Below are 19,712 nucleotides of genomic sequence, written 5' to 3'. Positions count from 1 at the left end.
CGTTGTCGCCTCCCCCTCCCTGACCCCTCCACCGCCTCCTCCACCGTCTCCCTGACCCCAACCGCCGCCCCCGCCCCATCCACCGCCGTTCCCCAGACCACGACGGCGGCTAGGGTTTGGGAGCACTCCTCACTACTACAAAACAAGGATATTGTATAACTTTCTTGTAACATATTCATCAATGTGTTCTAGCGAAATTTTATAGTAACATAAAATAGTGTGTTACATACTTCAGTTGTAACACAAAACATTTTTTTTTATAAAAATGTGTTACTAACAATAATTACAGTAACACAAAATTAATGTTACAGGCAAAATGTTACAAAAGCGTACTATGTTATAACACATAAATTGAACATATAAAATATGTTACAAATATATGTCCTGTAGTAACATAAAATAATGTTACAGTCTAAGTGTTAAAAAGAAACATATACATGTGGACCTTCCTATTCATAGGTGACACGAACATCGCACCTAGGTGTCATCAGGACTGTTAGGCAATCACGTTGTGGTCATCACATGAGAACTAAGTAGCAATGAGTAAGTGATTAAAAAGGTTAGTCCAATACCAGAGTCTGTTGTCAATTTATTAGGCCAACTCAAGACACTCTAGATGCCAGATCACAAGAAGAACAAGTACAACAGAGAAGAGAAAAACTAAAAAACAAAAATGTGTAAATAAATGTGCATAATATTGATATTTTTTATGTTGTTGTGCAAACCCACTAACCTACCACTATATAGGTTGCAATTGTTAGATACTTATTGCAACTATAATCCTAAGTTATGCAATATTATGTTACTATTGCCATAGTTTTTTTTGTGTTGCTATAGACTAATGTATTTGGTGGGCCTTTCTTTATCTAGGGCCCAACAACGTTAACACATACGCGAGCATCCCTTCTTTGCTCGATCGCCACAAGACACCTTTGTTCGGTGTCTAAGACTGTCTCCAACAACCGTTACCTAAAATATAAGACACATTTCATGTTTGGGTAGCGCTACAGGTAAATGGTCCAATACCCATTTTTAGTCTTCTCCAACAACGAAACCCAAAAGAGAACCCTTTCTGCAAATGGGTCTCCAGGAGAGATGATACTCAGATTTGGGTCATACCTCTCTTGATACCTAAAATGGATCTTTCATATAGGTACTCTGTTGGAGGCTATAGATATTCTGTTGGAGACCCATTTTAGGTTTGGATCTCCTGTTGGAGACAGCCTAAGGCCCAGCAACATTAGCACATACGTGAGCATCCCTTCTTCGCTGGATCACCAAGAGGCACCGTTGCAATTCTACCAATTTGGTTGCAATGGGTAGAACACCATTGCACATATGTTTTTATATTTTCCTTCGGTACATACATATTCGGCTACAGATTGTCTCAATTGCTATATGGCTACGGATTGTCTCGATTGCTATGGAACCAATCAAGTGCGGATAATGTTGATAACAAATATCTCTTCAGATATCAAGTAAAACAACATGCATATGTATCACTTAAAGTAATCATTTGATCGCTCCAAAAAAGCCCAAATTCCAACTCAAAGTACTTAAAAGAAGCAGCACATGGCACAGACACATTTTTGGGCAGTCACAGTCACAGAACATAAATAGACCAGTCATATCATCATTAATTTATTTGCATTTCCTCAGGTTGGCTCACCTCATTGTTCTAGTGGTGCTTAGCTTTCAAGTGGTTCCAAAACATGAAGGTGTCACGTTCAGTAGAGTATACATACAATGCAGTGACTAGTTAGGCACAACTAAAAAATCATAAGTAATATATATAATGCACGTGCACCCACACAATAGCAAAAATTCCATTAATAAGTTAACAGACATACCACATAGACTAAAGTACTTGCAACATACATAACATCAACATGGTCTTACTAAGCTGAACTAATACTACTTTACTAGCATTTTGATTCAGACTCTCAAAGCCATGAACTGCAGCAGCCAGTAAGCCATCCTGTCATGTCCAAAATGAGAACCATATCATAGTCAAATAACAAAAGTGATGCAGGACTCTGTCAGCAACTGGTTAGGAAGTTCATAGTGAAGTAGTACATGGTTAAGAAGAGGAAAACTCAGAGGAGCTATCTTTGCTTAAAAAAGCACACCACGTTCTAGCTCCTTCCTGCACACACGCCATTCAAAAGGGAACACTCCATGTCACAAGAGGAATACATAGTGCAGGAATTTCTCTCTCTAGCAGTAGCACTACTTCTATGCATAATCCTACATGAGCACATCCAATTCAGAGCTGATTCCTGTAGCCACAACGCCCCAAAGAAGATAATTACCTACTCTGTTCCAAACCGGTCAAGCAATGCCAGGAGCATCATGGGAGGCAATGTAAGCACTTCTTGCGTGGAAATCTGTTCAAAGTGAGGTAGGCAGGTTATCAGGGGTTCGCGTTCTCCGGTGCAGCCCTTCTCCATGCTGCATATGATGGGAGGCAATGTAAGCACCTATGCCTTCAGACATTACTTGCGGCTCAGACATTTCATCATCTAGCAGCTCCAACACAAGTTGATAGCACATAAAAAAATAAAGGCAATAAAACTGTTAAGTATTAAGTAGTAAGGATTATACAATACCATATGTACTATTTTTGTTAAAAGGATGGTCAAATGTGTGGAAATGATTTGATAGATTATATTCAAAGCATGCCTGATAAGAAATTTCTTTTTTTTTTCAATCCTCGGTTGAGGAAGCTAACAAATATGTGGACATGATTGATAGAATATATTGAAAGCTGAATATAATCAGTTTGATAAACATGCTTTGATTCTGCACTGCCACCTACTTATTCAGTGTCTTGTCAGTCATTGCTAGTGATAATTCGAGTACCAATAAAACTTCACTGGGTACTAATAATTCGAGTAGAACCTGTAGGCTGGAGTGGTGCATCCTGAGGAGGGAGGTTGTGCCTTGTCAAAGACTGGGAAGGAGAAAAAACATAGTCCATTCATTGTTCATTCAGTTGAGCACATGGACTGAAAAATAGAGAACTTGAGAAAGAGTCAGGACCAAAAAATAACTAATGATGGTGATGAAGGACCGGAAACGGCGACCAGGGGGTCAATAGGAGCCTCAAATTTCTTTTGAAATATTTGGCCGTTGTCTCAAAATCAAACCCTAAAAGCAAACGCATGCAAGATCAATTTGTTCACAAGCCAACTGGTGGCTGGATACCTCCGGTGATGATCAAGAAGTACGGCAACAACCAACGAAAAAGAGCATGCGAAGAAACGAGTGAAAACAGCCAACTTTAGACGGGGGCGGACTGTCTGCGGATCAGAGCCGGACTGTCTGCAGTCCGAACCCCGGACAGTCTGGAGTCCAACCCCGGACTGTCTGCCGTGCAAATCTTGAAAAACAACTGAGGAGAAACAGTTCTGGACTCGGCCGAAACTGGGAGTGCGGACTGTCTGGGCCAACAGGGGCGGACTGTACGCGGCCTGAAGAACGCGCAGATGCAGAACTGAAACGAGCAGAGGCAAATCGAGCGATAGCAGGCGAGCGGCTCCGGGGGGCATACACCACTTGGCTGAGCGGGATGGACGAGATGCTCGACGCCTGAGGCCTGCTGCTGAACGCTCGGCCACTGGTGAGTGCTCCCTGCCTGCTGGTGGTGACCGGAGACAATTCCAGTGGCTTGAATCAAGACCTGGTGCACCACGATGTCAAGCACAGGGCAGAACATGAGGGAGAGAGGCTAGCTGCCAGCCACGAGCACCCACAGCAAGAACCGCTCAAGTGAGCTCGCTTGGTGCCTGAGCACTTAGCGCTGGTAGTGCTGCCGCTGGGCTGCTGGACAGCTGCTCCTGCTAGATACAGTCACAACACACTAACAGACAAGAAGCAAGAACGATCAGAAGAAAAAGGAGCCACCAAAAATCTGATGAAAACCAAGCTAAACCTCCATAAAACGCTCCCAAATTTTGCACAGATGCAATTCAACCTAGCACGAACCTATTCCCCAAAAATCATTGCCTGGGATTGGCCCAAACTCCAGGAAATTGAGATCGAACTCAAGAACGAAAAAAGGGGAAAAATTGGAAACACAGTGAACAAATTTCATAGCTTCGATTTAGGAATCCCGAAGAACAACTGGAGGATTCGGGCCTCCATTCCCAATCCAAAATCACAGATTTGTTACACAAATTTGGAATTTGTGAATCTCTCTCACAAGAAAACCTAAGGTAGGAAAAAACATAGGGATCGCTCGGTCTAGGGTTCAGATGCATGCAACATGAACTTGAATTTATTCGGATCAGATAGCATCATCAGATCAGGAGTTGATGACGACGCACCTTCAAGCAGCGATCCACGAGGGAGTGGCGGAGTCAGTCGAGAGTTTCAGCTCGATCTCCACCAGTCCACCTTGCCGAGCGCCAAACTGCCCGCTTCGCCTCGTGAGGAGGAATAAAAACGACAGAAAAAAGTGGTCATCCGACTCCGCTTATATCCCCTTCTATTTCGGTAATGGGCGGTGGAAAATCTGTGTGCGAACAATTCCAAGTGGAGGGAAACAGTCCCCGCCAATAAAGAAATGGTAATTTGGTCACACTGTTTGATAGGTAATTTGAGTTAGATAGGTTCTTAGAGGGAAGATTTAGTTTCGGTCATATTTTAGGAGGGAAGCTAAGATTCTTGTTTTAGGTGAAAATACATAGCATTTTTTACAAGAATAATGTACGGATCAAATTAACTTGGCCTGGGAGAAAACATTCCCTCATAAATTTAAGGATGTCCAAAACATATTCTAAAATAATTTTAAAAAAATTGAATTATTTCAATTTTCAGCATAATAAACTGACATATCCAAAACTGATTTCCATTATTTTTACCTATCTGATTCCAGATCTAAATTAAAAAAAAATAGAATGGATATCCTATACGATCTATGTCTCTAGATAGAAGGTAAACGTGACTAATTATATTGATTTTGTAACATTAATAATGTATAAAGAAAAGAAAATTTAATTAATTTCTATATAACTAAGAAAACAATTTGACATTTCTAATTAAGTTAATATAACCAATGATAAATAATTAATTTCCCCACATATTATGCTAAATTGAGTTTAAATTAATTGTTTGAGGCCCTAAACGAATTCAAATAAAAAAGTTGTGAACTATAAAGTTTCATAACTTTTTGAGATATACAACTTTCATTTTACTGGTTCCTCCATCTGAGGTCGTTTACAATATTTGAATTTCATATTTAAGAAATTCAAATGTAGTTTTCCTTGACAAGATGATTTCAAACCAAAAGGTGTCAACTATAAAGTTTCATAACTTTTCGAAATCTACAACTTTTGTTTTTGCTGTTTGTCTATCCGAGGTCGTTTAAAAATTTTAAATTTTAAATTTTTAGAAATTCAAACATAGTTTTCCTTTGACGAGATGATCTGAAATCAAAAAGTTGTGAACTACAAAGTTTCATAACTTTTCGAGATCTACAACTTTTATTTTGGTAGTTTCTCCATCCGAGGTCGTTTAAAAATTTTGAAATTCAAATTTGAGAAATTCAAACGTAGTTTTTCTTAGCAAAATGAATTCAAATAAAAAAGTTGTCAACTACAAAGTTCTATAACTTTTCGTGATCTACAACTTTTATTTTGGTCATTTGATCATCCAAAATAGTGGTTGTAACATTGTTCACAAATTTTACATATTCCTCTTATAATTTAGGGAAGTATAAGACGATATGTAAATTTTGTGAACAATGTTACTACCACTTTATCGGATGAAGAAATAATCAAAATAAAAGTTATAGATCTTGATAACTTCTACAACTTTTATGTTCGTGACCTTTTCAGCTGAAATCATTTAATATTTCAAAATGATATTTGAAGTTGCCATTTTTTGAAATTCAAAATTCAAATAGATAAAACACAATCACATGAAAAGATGGATAAAATAATAGCCGTAAGAACACAATAAATTGATAGGGCATCATTTTAGAGAGTTTTACGAAAAAAATCATCAAATTTGAAGTTAGTATGAGTAAGAAAGACTAGTTACAGGTTTTAACCAGAGATTAAAAAGAGAAATCAGTGTTCTTTGGCAATTTTAAAATTGAATTTCAAACAACATTTTGAAATAGTAAATCATTTCAAATGAAAAAGTTGTAAGTAGCAAAGTTTCATAACTTTTCGAGATCTATAACTTTTATTTTTGTTATTTTTTCATCCGAGGTCGTTTAAAAAAAAAAAAATTTTAGTGCTTAATTTTTACTATTCAGCGTCTATTCGTAGAGGCGACTTTGAGCCGCCCCTACAAATCCGATTTGTAGGGTCGGCTGGATATAGAGCCGCCCTTACAAATCTAAGCCATTTGTAGAGGCGGCTGATAACACCAATAGCCCCTACAAATAGACTTATAGGGGCAGCTCGTTGGGGCACCATTTGTAGGGACGGCTCAATATAGAGTCGTCCCTAAGAAAAGGAGAGACGTTGCTACCAATCCTTTTTATATTAGTGATGTTAAGTGTTTGGTAGGGCTCTGCCGAAGTGGAGAGTGAAGCTAGGGTTAGGAGCTGTGCGAAAGTGGCCCTAAGTGTTTGGTTGGGCTCTACGAAAGCTAAGGGGCTATTTGGTAGGGTTCAAGATTCTTGTAGAAACGTTTCAAACGTAGATTCTTTGAAGAAACGTTTTAAGTGGTGAATGAGAAATACATCATGAAACAGTTTGGCTGTTAGGCTAGATTATGTTTCCTAAGTAAATGTTTTCTTTAAAAAATCATATAAAATAGAAATATGCTTCACAAAATCTTGATTTTTTATTGGCAAATAACAACCTAAACGCAAGCCATTTAAACATTGTTGCAATAAAAAAGAATAAGGAAAAAACAATCTCTAGTGCATATGGGGGAGAGTATAATCGGAAACAGCGAAACCAGCCTAGTCCCATTTCTCTCCGGTAGGCAAAAAAAATCACGAAACCGGTGGAACATTTCAAGTCTGGAGCGTTTGGGTTCGATTCTTCCATTTCTTGCGAGAAACAGAATCGGTTCGGCTAGCCAAAGAGTGAAGCTGGGGTTAGGAGCTACGCCAAAGGGGCCTAAAAGTGTCCCTTCTCCTCACCCGTCACTACTAGATTCAAAGGTGATTAATACATAAATCTATCTTTCTTACATATGTGAAAATCAAATTAAACTATTGGTTCACATGTTCGTTTATAATAAATTAAATATAATAATTCTTTCACAATGATGTAACTTTTAGTAAATACATTTCTACTTATTATTAAAATGACCTCACAATTGATCTAAGTGTGATAAATAATACATTGAACTATAAACTAAATTTGAGGACCAAGCAATATATTCAAATAATATTTTATTAAATAAAATCATAAAAATCAAATTGACACCGGCTCCCGCGCAGAATGCCAAAATTTTTCAAAGTACCTATAGCCGCGTGCTCCTCACAAGACCACAAACTCCTCAGCTCATTCCGCCGCCTCCTCCTTAGGCCTTCACCTGTTCCCACAGATCTAGAAGGAAGATGCCAGCAACTCATTCCTCTATCGTTCCAATCCTCCCACCCTCGACACAGCGTGCCACTGCCCCCAACTTCGTCTAAACGATCCACGGCGGTAGCCGACATCCGAAGAATCGGCGAAGGGACGTGCAGATCCGTACAAGTCACACGCAGATCCGGCCACACGCGGAGCGCCGGGGGCTGGTGCTGCACGTCATCGAGGCCCGCGGCCTCCGGGAGCGGACAAATCGGCGGTGAGCTCTCCCCTCCTCCTTGTCCCGCGCCCTCAGGTACACCGCATGCACCATCGTCCACCGCCCGGCGCCCACCGCACGTTGCCTACTTCGATACAGTTGTCTCTGCCACCAAGGGGGCTCGACGTGGCCTGGATCCGGCGTGCCGCGGCCGGGGTCTGTAGACCGCGGTGGGCGTGTGAACTGGGCCAGAGCATCTCGCCCTCCGTCTCCGATCGAGATGGGGAGGCACGGGTGGGCGGCTCCGTGTTTGCGGTGCGGATGCGGCGGCTAGCCAGTGGAGGCAAGTGGCGCTTGCTGCCTGGCTCGGGCCTGGGCGGAGCGGATGCGGCGAGCCGGCGATGCAAGCTTAGGCCGGGGAGGCGCGGATGCAGCAGCAATTTCTCCGGCCAGGGAGGAGCAGATGTGGTGGCGGGGTACCTCCGATTCCTCGTCGACAGCAAAGCACATCTTCCAGATGCTCGAAGCCATCGTTGGACGCGTCATCGTCCTATGGCGTGAGTGATCGCTCTCCGCTTTTTTAATTTCTCTTCTATTATTTTCTTGATTGGTGGAAAAAGGTGCGGCCCTTATGTGATGCTAGTAAGTGCATGGCGGTGTTTCGTGTGCCTCTGTTGAATCGGTGAAATTTGATTGGTTCGCAGCAAAGGAAAAATACGCCTTCTCTACTCTTGTACTGATTTTGCATCTCATAAATCCCTAGACATTAGCAATGTCGATTCAGTGTCATATGATCATACCATATTGTATTACTGTTTTTGGTCTAAATGAAGAAACTCAAACTTGACAGTTCAAAACCATTGGTTCTTACTGCACTCCATTCTGAGCTGTGGTTCCACTGTTTATGTAGTTTTTTTTTTAAAAAAAAAACTTTAGCAGTAGTAGTACTGCACTTCTGCTATTCATGGTTTCCTTTTTCGACCGAAATCTCCTGATATTTCCGATATATCCTTTTTATCCGTAGGTGTCGATAAGAAAATATCTATCTTTTCGTACAAATTTTGTTTGAATTTATTTAAATTTACTTAAACTCAAATTAACTTTTATTTGAATTTGGTCCGATATTTCCAATATATCCTGTTTATCCTCTTTATCTATGACCCCCCATAAATTTAATTTCCGAAAATGAAAACCTTGCTGCTATTTCATTAGAGTAGAGTGCCAAGTAACAGATTGTAGTGACTGAAAATACAAATAGAGATCGTTGGCACTTGCTGAAATACAAACTCTGACAAATGCTAATGACAGAAAATACAAGAAGCTAACATATGCTAGTGACCAAAAAATTCAAGAAGCTAACAGATTCTAGTGACTGAAAATACTGATAGATAGCACTTGAAAATAGTAAAATACAAAGAAGCTAACTGATGCTAGTGATGGAAAATACAAGAAGCTAACAGATGCTTGTGACCGAAAATTCATGTGTGATTAGAAGTGTTGTGCAGGTAAGAGATGTGATTAGAAGAGACGTCCTTGGGTCTAGAGTAGTAGAGTTTAAATTGTAGGTCATAGGGGATTGACAACTTCGGTGAACTTTACTGTAAAATGCTATTTGTAACTGCATATGAAAGGAATATGTAAACAATATGGGGTCAAATTAAATTTGTGCCTTTTTACTGTCCCTCTACTGAACAACATATGGCTGTATATACTAAAAAAAACGTTTATCTAGATTGTACTGCACTGTTCCAATGGGAACTTTTTACTGAGTTCACTACCGGAAACCGGCGATTTGCCGAGTGCCGGAGGCTTTGCCGAGTGTATTTTATCGGACACTCGGCAAAGACCGTGTTTGCCGAGTGCCAGAAAAATACACTCGGCAAACAAAAACACACGGCAAAATATGTCTTTGCCGAGTGTTTTTTTCTGGCACTCGGCAAAGAGACATTTTGCCGTGTGCATTTTTTTGCCCTCGGCAAATCAGTTTTTCGAAACAATTTTTGAGGCCCTAAATGAATTCAAATGAAAAACTTTTCAACTACAAAGTTGTATAACTTCTCAAGATCTACAAAGTTTATTTTGGTCATTTCTTCATTTGACAAAGCGACAATAACGTTGTTCATAAAATCTACATCACTCATATCTCTTATATTAGTTTCATGAAAGTAGAAGACAAATATATAAGATTTGTGAACAATGTTACTACCACTATGTCGGATGAACAAATGACCAAAATAAACTTTGTAGATCTTGATAAGTTATAAAATTTTGTAGTTGGCAACATTTTGATTTGAAAACATCTTGTCATGCAAAACTACGTTTGAATCTCTCAAATTTAAAATTCAAATTTTTCAAACGACCTCGGATGGAAAAACTTACTAAATGAAAATTGTAGATCTCAAAAAGTTATGAAACTTTGTAGTTGACCACTTTTTTATTTGAATTCATTTAGGGCCTCAAACAAGCAATTTACTCTCAGTTTGCCGAGTGCCTTTTTTCTGGCACTCGGCAAAGCCGTATTTTGCCGAGTGCCAATGTTTTGACACTCGGCAAAGAGGCATTTTGCCGTGTGCATTTTTTTGGCCCTCGGCAAATTAGTTTTTCGAAGCAATTTTTGAGGCCCTAAATGAATTCAAATGAAAAACTTTTCAACTACAAAGTTGTATAACTTCTCAAGATCTACAAAGTTTATTTTGGTCATTTCTTCATTTGACAAAGCGACAATAACGTTGTTCATAAAATCTACATCACTCATATCTCTCATATTAGTTTCATGAAAGTAGAAGACAAATATATAAGATTTGTGAACAATGTTACTACCACTATGTCGGATGAACAAATGACCAAAATAAACTTTGTAGATCTTGATAAGTTATGAAATTTTGTAGTTGGCAACATTTTGATTTGAAATCATTTTGTCATGAAAAACAACGTTTGAATTTAAAAATTTTAAAATTTAAATTTTTCAAAAGACCTCGGATGGAAAAACTTCCTAAATAAAAATTGTAGATCTCCAAAAGTTATGAAACATTGTAGTTGGCAACTTTTTGATTTGAAAATATCTTGTCATGCAAAACTGCGTTTGAATTTCAAAATTTTAAAATTCAAATTTTATAAACGACCTCGGATGGAAAAACAACCAAAATAAACTCTGTAGATCTCGAAAAGTTATGAAACATTGTAGTTGGCAACTTTTTTATTTGAAAACATCTTGTCATGCAAAACTACGTTTGAATTTCCAAATTTTAAAATTCAAATTTTGTAAACGACCTCGAATGGAAAAACTTCCTAAACTAAAAGTGTAGATCTCGAAAAGTTATGAAACTTTGTAGTTCACAACTTTTTTATTTGAATTCGTTTAGGGCCTCAAACAAATAATTTACACTCGGTTTAGTATAATATATTGGGAACTAAAATGGAATCTAGACACAAGTGACAGTGTGGTGTAGTGGTAAAGGAGGTTTGTGCGTAGCAGGAGGTCTCGGGTTCGAATCCCGTCGGCCGCATAGCCGTGAAATTTACGCGAAAAAAGCCGAAGATGGATGGGCGCTGACCGGTGGGGGCCTCCATCAATTAAAAAAAAATTTACATTTTTTTGGGTAAAAATTCTCATTTTTTTCGGGTTTTTTTTCGGTTCCAACTTTGCCGAGTGTCCGGCACTCGGCAAAGCCTTTGCCGAGTGCCCGACAAAAAACACTCGGCAAAGATGTCTTTGCCGAGTCATTTTTTTCCGAGTGTAATTCGCCGAGTGTTACACTCGACGAACAATTCGCCGAGTGTTTTATGCCTTTTGCCGAGTGTTTGGGACACTCGGCAAACTCAAGGAGTCCGGTAGTGGTTCCATGTCCTCTTTGTTCAAATACATTCCATATTTAGCATCATGTCTTAAGATCGGGTGTTGGGAGAAGAGAAAGCTGGACAAGTGCACGGCATGGGATTGTTTTCAGTTCCTAAACAAGTTTATGGTCGAAGAACACACCATTTTAAGGACATTAATATAGTTTCACTATATGGCTCATCATTTGATGTAGAGACTCACATGTTAGAGGAAATAAGGCAACTCAAAGAGCATTCTAGAATGCAAGACAAAGTTATTGAAGAACTAAAAAACAATCAAAGGCACCATGAGAACCAATAAGCAACAATGGTAACAATGTACATTTTAATTTATAACTTCGTATTGAAATGTGTTACTCAAACTTTATTTCTTTTCCAGGAAAATTTTGCTAGGAGTGATCATAACAATTCTCAGAATCAAGCGGTGCTTTCTAAAAGAAAGGTATTTGCTCTATTTTTCATGTTTTGACCTAATTTAGTCTTTTGGCTTTAATATTGTAGAATAACACCACACACCCTAATCAGGGGGGTGGCCTTCATTATATAGCCTAATAGGCTAGGGTTACAATGTACACAGGCCAATGGGCCATACGTCCAATATGGGCTTATTATATTCTAACACCCTCCCTCAGTCTAAGCGGAAGTGTCACGAACACAAAGACTGGACCTAAAGTCAGTGAACAACTGTACAGGTAACCCTTTGGTCATAATGTCCGCGAACTGATGAGATGAAGGAACATGGAGCACCCGAACCTATCCCAAAGCAACCTTCTCACGGACAAAGTAAATATCTATCTCAATATGCTTCGTGCGACGATGATGAACTGGATTGGCGGTCATGTAGACAGCACTAACATTGTCGTAGTAGACGATCGTCGCCGAAGAGATGGGTGCGTGGAGCTCCTGAAGTAACTGACGAAGCCAACAAGTCTCAGCCACAGCGTGTGCAACAGAACGATACTCAGCCTCCGCACTCGAATGAGAGACCGTAGTCTGTCGTTTAGAGGACCAAGAGACTAAATTGTCGCCGAGGAAGACGCAGTACCCTGAAGTGGAGCGCCGAGAGTCGGGACAGCCAGCCCAATCAGCATCGGAGTAGGCAGTCAAGCTTGTGATGCTGCCAGTGCCGATGTGAAGTCCGGTAGACAGGGTGCCTTTAACATACCGCAGGACACGCTTGAGCATCGCAAGATGAGGCTCTCGCGGGTCGTGCATGAAGAGGCAAACTTGCTGAACGGCATAGGCAAGGTCCGGATGAGTCAGCGTGAGGTACTGTAGAGCACCGGTGAGGCTGCGGTACTGAGTGACATCCGCCACCGGAGCACCGTCCATAGCTGAGAGCTTGGCCTGAGTGTCAACAGGAGTCGCCGTAGAGTGACACTCAGCCATGCCGGCGCGCTGGAGCAGGTCCACAGCGTACTGGTGCTGAGACAAGAAGAGGCCAGCAGCAGAACGCATGACAGAGATCCCGAGGAAGTGATGAAGGTCCCCGAGATCTGTCATGGCGAACTCGGAATGAAGGAGCTCGGTGATGCGATGAAGAAACGTAGTCGACAAGGCTGTCAGAATGATGTCGTCGACGTAGAGCAGCAAGTAGGCGATGTCGGCACCCGCTTTGTAAACAAAGAGGGACGTGTCGGAGGTCGAAGCAGTGAAGCTGGACCGCTGAATGAAGCTGGAGAACCGCTGGTGCCACGCCCTGGGCGCTTGCTTGAGTCCATACAAGGACTTTTGCAGGAGACAGATGTGGTCGGGAGCCGCCGGGTCGACGAAGCCGGGCGGCTGCTGGCAGTAGACGGTCTCGTTTAGATGGCCGTGAAGAAAGGCGTTCTTCACGTCCAGCTGATGGATCGGCCAGGAACGAGAGGCGGCGATGCTGAGGACGACCCGGATGGTGGCCGGTTTGACAACCGGACTGAACGTCTCGTCGTAGTCGATGCCGTACTGCTGCGAGAACCCACGAACGACCCATCTGGCTTTATGACGAGCCAGAGAGCCATCAGCATGATACTTGTGCTTGAAGACCCACTTGCCGGTGATGACGTTGGCTCGAGGCGGTCGAGGAACGAGACGCCAAGTGCCATTGTCCATGAGCGCCTTGTATTCTTCAGCCATCGCCGCACGCCAATTCGCATCGGCGAGCGTGGCGCGGGAGTTGCCTGGCAACGGAGAAGCCGGACCGGAGGCCGCTACGGTGAAGCCATACCGCTGCATGGGCGGCGGCAGGGAACCCGTCTGGGAATGAGTCGCCTGCGCAGGAGGCTCCTGCGGTGCTGGAGCCTGGGGCAGCACTGCCTGCTGCAGTGGGGCCGAAGGTGCCGCCGCTGCCTGCTGTAGTGGGACCGAAGGTGCCGCTGGCGGCGGAGCTGAACGACGACCGTAGTGGATGCCGAACCGCTGCCGGGCAGGGGCAGGGGCAGGGGCGACAACACCTACTGGCGGAGGAGGTGCTAGAGCCGCGGCCTGCCGAGGGCAGCCGGTGAGCAGCGCCATGCCACAGGATGGCAGGGTCGAGGCCGACGGGATCGCCGGCATCGCCAGCGTCGTCTGAGCCAGACGAGGCAGGCGCCACCGAGGTCCGCGAGTGCCGAACGTCTGAGGTAGACAGGGCCGGCGCGGGAAGTAAGTCCTGTAACAAAAAATCAAGAGAATCCAGTCGAGGCTTGGAGGCCGCAAACGGAAAGTGAGTCTCATCAAAGATGACGTGTCGCGAGATGATAATCTTGCGAGTGGAGAGGTCAAGACACCGGTAACCCTTCTGTGATGGTGGGTAACCGAGGAAGACACATGCCGTGGAGCGAGGAGACAGTTTGTGGCGAGTCGTGGCACTAAGGTTGGGGTAGCATAGGCAGCCAAAAACTCTGAGGATGGAATAGTCTGGCATCTTGTGGTGGAGAAGATGATATGGTATACTGTTATTTTTGGACGAGGATGGCCGCCGGTTCGTGAGGAACACAGCGGTGGAGAGAGCTTCGATCCAATAGGATGGAGGCATGGCGGCATGAATCAGAAGCGTGCGAACACCATTGTTCAGAGTCCGGAGCATGCGCTCAGCCTTGCCATTCTGAGCGGATGTGTAGGGGCACGAGGTGCGAAGGAGAATGCCACGGCCAGCCAAGAAGGTGGCGGTGGCAGTGTTGAGGAACTCGGTGCCATTATCTGCCTGAAAACAGCGGGCAGAAAAACTGAACTGTGTGTGAGCGTAAGCAACAAATTGAATAATGTGTTCATGAACTTCAGATTTATGACGAAGAGGGAATGCCCAGCAATAATGTGTATAATCATCAACTAACACAAGATAAAATTTATAACCAGAAATACTCGCAACTGGAGAGGTCCAAACATCACAATGAACAAGTTCAAAAGGTGCTGATGTACTAGAGACCGAACTAGCAAAAGGTAGCCTAGCATGTTTACCGAGCTGGCAAGCATGACAAATGCGGCGAGCTGCTTTATTACACTGGATAGCTGATAGCTTATTTAGAGTAGCGACGACAGCAGGGGCAGGATGACCAAGGCGGGAGTGCCACAGCGCCGGGGAGACGACAGCGACGTGACAGCGAGGTGGCATGCGATGTGGAATGGTGTAGAGGTCCCCATGGCTATTGCACCGAAGGAGGACTGTCTTGGTCTTGAGATCCTTAACAGAAAAACCAGAGGCGTCAAACTTAATTGAACAATTATTGTCGCGAGTAAGCTGTCGAACAGATAACAGGTTACGGGTGAGGTGCGGAGCGACAAGAACATTATCAAGATGAAAAGAACGATCAGCTATTTGTAAGGAAGATGTGCCACGACTAAAGACAGGAATAGATTGCCTGTTACCAACCGTAATGGAGGACGGTGGTGACGGGAGACGGGAAAGGAGTATACCGTCGTTGGAGGACATGTGGGATGTCGCTCCGCTGTCCATGACCCAAGGAGAAGACCCCTGAACCGCCATCTGATTGAGGGCGGCAATCAGGCTGGTCGCGTCCCAGGAGCCGTACCCGTACCCTGGCGACGCGGTGGAGTACTGGGCCGACGCGAAGGCAGTGTGCGCCTGTGGAGGGGGGGGCGGCGGTGGAGGAGGCGCGGATGGCGCGCCCCACTGCTGCTGCTGAGGAGGCCACTGCTGGACGGGCCAAGGGTTATAGCAGACCCAAGGACCGGCCGGCTGAGGAGCCTGACATCCGCCTGGAGCGCCCTGGTTGGCGCCATGCTGCTGGTTGCGCCCGCCGCCTCCGTTGTTGCCGTTGCCACCACGTCCTCCTTTGCCCTTGCCCCCCTTGCCCTTGCCACCACCCCCACGGTTGGATGACGCGGGAGTGGGCCGGCAGGATGGCGAAGTGCAGGAGGAGGTGGTGGAGGCGACGAGTGCTGATGCCGAAGCCTCCTTGCCCTCGGAGCCGAGGCGAAGCTCCTTGACGCAGAGCATGTTGGTGGCAGCCTTGAAGTCCAGGAGCGGCGACGTGTTGGCGATGATGTCGGCGGTGGTGGCGAAGCGAGAATTGATGCCGCGCAGGAGGTTGAGCACAAGCTGCGCGGGAGAGATGGTGTGACCAACCTCCCGCAGGGCGTCAGCAGTATGCTTCATCTGCTGGGCGTAGGCATCGACCGAGAGATCACCCTGTAGCATGCTGTGGAACTCCTGCCCAAGGATGATAGCGCGAGGCTCCTTGTTCGCTTGGAACAAGGCCTCGATGGAGACGTACAGGGCACGTGCATCTTGATCAGGCTCCATGGTGAGGTCGAGGACGGTGTCATCGCAGGAGCCGTACATCCAGCCACGGATGCAAGCGTCGGGCTGAGACCACGTGGGATCAGCCGGGCGGGCAGCCTCCGTGCCATCGATGTGGCCGAGCAGCCCGTACTTGGCGTAGAGGGCGGTGAAGAACGCCTTCCACTTGGAGTAATTGGGGCGCTCGAGGCTAAGGGCGATCGGGACATGCTGCTTGACGTTGACGGCGGCATAGGCGGCGTAGAAGGCAGGGGTGATGCCGTCCCCCATGGCACCGGAGGTTTCGGAGCCGAGAACACCGGAGGTAGCAGAGGAGAGCGTCGAGGACGTCATGACGAAGGCGACGCGCGTGGCCTGTTCGCTAGAAGCAGGGGCACGGGTGGCAGCGGCCTGTGCGGCGCGACTCGCGTCGGGCGGCAGAGGCGGCGGCCTGCAGGTGCGTCGCGCGGCTGAAGGCAGCAGCGAGCGGCGCGGCCTGAGCGACGCGGTAAATCACGCGCGGAGGCGGCAGCGGCTGGAGCGGGCTAGCGCGGCAGCGGCTGGAGGGGCGCGCGGGGCAGAGGCGGCGGCAGCCCGGCAGCGACTGGAGGGGCACGCGGGGCAGAGGCGGCGGCAGCCCTGTGGTGCGGTTGCGCGTCCCCTCGAGAAGGAACACGGGGCAGCGGAAAAGGAAAGGGAAGACCCGGGATCAGGCCCCCAGAACTCGTGATACCATGTAGAATAACACCGCACACCCTAATCAGGGGGGGGTGGCCTTCATTATATAGCCTAATAGGCTAGGGTTACAATGTACACAGGCCAATGGGCCATACGCCCAATATGGGCTTATTATATTCTAACAAATATTGTTTCAAATTTTTAGAGAGTTCACTGTGTTGCACCCAACCAGAATGATGGATTCCTTGAACACAGGGATGAATTGGTAAAGTCACTTTCTTGTGAATTTAATACTATTTTATTCACAAAGGATTTTTTTATATTAACTCATGCTACTGTCTTTTTATCTTTACTAGAATAAAGAAACATGTGTGATGACAGTCTGCTTTTATCCACCACAAGTAAAACAACAAAGAAACAAAAGGTATCTATGAACCACACTTTGCTGTATTTATAGAGGAATTTTTGTCTTAATATTTCATACTTCATTTTATATGTGTAAGGGTCATCATGGAGGGCCTAGAGAGACTATGACCATTGCACACCAGGAGGTGGCTCATGACAAGGTTACATGCAACAAGCGTCAAGCACCTAAACAACTTCCTGTAATGAAGGTAGATGAACATAATACACTTGTTCTAATTGCATGATCTTGATGTACAACTAAGGGTTGTTGGTCACTAAGAGATTATGTCAAATTAATATAGGTTGGGTCCATGGTGCTACTAATGACTTCAAAATATCCTAATAAAGTTAATGTGGCCTATGCAACTCTCTTGAGCACTGATCCAGAAGCCATTGTTGGTGGAGTTAAGACAGGAAATCAATTCTACAAAGTGCGTATCGATCATGCTATAGCAAAAGATGAGCCATTAGTGAGGCCTAGGCCTGGGTGCAACAATATTGGTGATGCTCAAGCCAAAGGAGTCTCAATTGCTTGGCCTTCGATGTTTGTATGTTCAAACTAGCTTTCTTAACTTACATCATTGTACATATGTGGCCTAATTTGTAATCTTACCACTTACATTTTCTTTGCAGGTTCAAATGATTAATGATTGAATTCCTACATCGATGTGTACAAAGAATAATTGAAGAAGAAGCAATGGACTTTATGAATCCTAGCTAGTTCTTGATTTTTTCTTTCTAGTATGGACTATGTGTGTTTGCTCTCTAGAGCCATATCGTTATGTACAAATACTATGATTTAATTTGAACAAGCACTATGTTTGAAATCATCTCGTACTATATGTGGATCTTGTTATGATTATTGAAATTTGTGGTTTTATGTGATTTTACAATGTGTCATGGTTGTATGATTCTATAATAATCCGTGTACCACATATATAGGCGAAATAAATATTTTTCTAATCAAAATATGTTACAATAGATATAAACAAGTGTTACAAACCATGTGTTCCTTTGTTCCATACTGTGCTCTACTATAATGTAGAAGTGTTACTAGAACTAAAAAAAATGTTACAATAGACAATCACTATAACACTAGGCAAATGTTCCCATAGATAAATAAATGTGTTACAAACTATGTATTCCACCATAATGTGAACTGTTACTAGAGAAAAAAAATGTGTTATAACAAAAATCATTGTAACACTAGACAAATGTTCCTATAGACAAGTAGATGTGTTACAATAAACCAGTCTATAGTAACATGGCCAATTGGAACACACACAAAAATGTGTTACTAAAAGAGCTAATAACACTTTTTCCAACCTATTGTAACACAAGTTGGTGTTACTATATCCCTGCGCTGTAGTAGGCGTGGCCTCGGCCTCCTCCCTTCTATCCCCCCCTCGTGGACCGCCGGCAACTCGACTCGGCTCCACCTGGCGACCACCGCTGCTCCCAGGCTGGGCGGCGCCGTCGCACCTAGGGTCTGCGCGCTTGGGGGGCAGGCCGCCGCCGCACCCAGGGGGCCAGGCCGCCGCCGCCGTTGTTGACGACCGTGAAAGGCGAGGCTGGAAAAAAGGCAGCAAGAAGGTAAGAGTATCGTATAATTGCTATCTGGATTTTTTTTTACTTTATAGTACCTCTAGAATTCCTGTGAGTAGAACAAATATCTTATATGTGTACATCTGTCACTGAGACTGACATAGATATTTTGGCCTGGGTATTTAGATTCTGTAGATTCAGGTTTTGAATGGACACTAGGCCATTAGATGCAAAAGAAAGACCAAGTGTCAGCAATGTTCGGTGCTTAGCGCAACTGTCACATTGATTTGTACTTGTGGTGAAGAGCCTAACTCAAGCCATGCTATTTTGGCCTGGGTGTTTAGATTCTGTAGATTGAGGTTTTGAATCGACACTAGGCCATTAGATGCAAAAGAAAGACACTCAATTACGCACAGGATGAAAAGCTACTGTAAAAGTTGGCTGTTTGGTAGTTTAGGCTCACTATCATTTGACTATAATCAAGTCTGATAGCAAGCTTCCTTTTTGTGTCCTCCAGTGAGTTTTTTTTTCATATTGTTTTGGTCTGTTCCACTGATTTCATTTGATTTGGTTTGATTTGATCAATCTATTCCCCCAAAAGAACATGTTTTTGCTTCTTCTTTTTTTACAAAAGCATGGTCCTTTCATCCTGGAAAGCAATTAATTCATAGTGGAATATCTGTTTCTGTATTTCAGTTGTTCTGTTTGCTGCATTTCCCTTCAGAGATAGTCAGTTCGATTCTATATGATGGAGAGTTCACTGCTGTATATCATCATTACATGTGTAGTATCCACAATGTACATAAATTCTTTTGTAATACTGATTTTGAGAGGAATTTCCCCTTAGCTT

At 43.9% G+C, this 19,712-nt stretch overlaps 1 protein-coding gene and 1 long non-coding RNA gene across 5 annotated transcripts; one reads left to right on the top strand and one right to left on the bottom strand.

The window, feature by feature from the left end:
• Nucleotides 1-1,675: 1,675 nt before the first annotated feature.
• Nucleotides 1,676-4,475, bottom strand: LOC136493778 (uncharacterized). 2 transcript variants are annotated; one of them, XR_010768439.1, is made up of 4 exons: nucleotides 4,329-4,475; nucleotides 2,902-2,953; nucleotides 2,077-2,451; nucleotides 1,676-1,978 (listed from the first exon to the last, which is right to left on the bottom strand). It is a non-coding gene; the product is annotated as an uncharacterized lncRNA (long non-coding RNA). The 2 variants fall into 2 exon arrangements; XR_010768438.1 differs by lacking the exon at nucleotides 1,676-1,978 and having other exon boundaries at nucleotides 2,028-2,451; nucleotides 4,329-4,474.
• Nucleotides 4,476-7,540: 3,065 nt separating this feature from the next.
• Nucleotides 7,541-18,088, top strand: LOC136494811 (uncharacterized). Of its 3 annotated transcripts, XR_010768702.1 has the most exons (7): nucleotides 7,541-8,255; nucleotides 11,915-11,977; nucleotides 17,118-17,177; nucleotides 17,269-17,336; nucleotides 17,416-17,526; nucleotides 17,620-17,865; nucleotides 17,951-18,078. XR_010768702.1 is itself a non-coding variant. In XM_066490986.1 (6 exons), exons 2-6 carry the CDS (start codon nucleotides 8,127-8,129, stop codon nucleotides 17,969-17,971), a joined length of 567 nt encoding a protein of 188 aa, XP_066347083.1. In that variant the 5' UTR covers nucleotides 7,541-7,758; nucleotides 7,858-8,126; the 3' UTR covers nucleotides 17,972-18,078. The 3 variants fall into 3 exon arrangements, 2 of the variants coding, with proteins under 2 accessions (XP_066347083.1, XP_066347084.1); XM_066490986.1 differs by lacking the exons at nucleotides 11,915-11,977; nucleotides 17,269-17,336 and having other exon boundaries at nucleotides 7,541-7,758; nucleotides 7,858-8,255; XM_066490987.1 differs by lacking the exons at nucleotides 11,915-11,977; nucleotides 17,269-17,336 and having other exon boundaries at nucleotides 17,620-17,861; nucleotides 17,951-18,088.
• Nucleotides 18,089-19,712: the final 1,624 nt, after the last annotated feature.

Source organism: Miscanthus floridulus, chromosome 11, assembly GCF_019320115.1.
Source record: "Miscanthus floridulus cultivar M001 chromosome 11, ASM1932011v1, whole genome shotgun sequence".
NCBI classification, from domain to species: domain Eukaryota; kingdom Viridiplantae; phylum Streptophyta; class Magnoliopsida; order Poales; family Poaceae; genus Miscanthus; species Miscanthus floridulus.
This window is presented reverse-complemented; position numbering and strand designations above follow the sequence as displayed.

Bases quoted from the DNA above. Each gene is read 5' to 3' on its own strand.
- LOC136494811 (XM_066490986.1), top strand. From the start codon at position 8,127: ATGCAGCAGCAATTTCTCCGGCCAGGGAGGAGCAGATGTGGTGGCGGG. The intron at 8,256-17,117 runs GTGAGTGATCGC...TCAAATTTTTAG, and splicing joins ACGCGTCATCGTCCTATGGC to AGAGTTCACTGTGTTGCACC. The intron at 17,178-17,415 runs GTAAAGTCACTT...TATATGTGTAAG, and splicing joins TTGAACACAGGGATGAATTG to GGTCATCATGGAGGGCCTAG.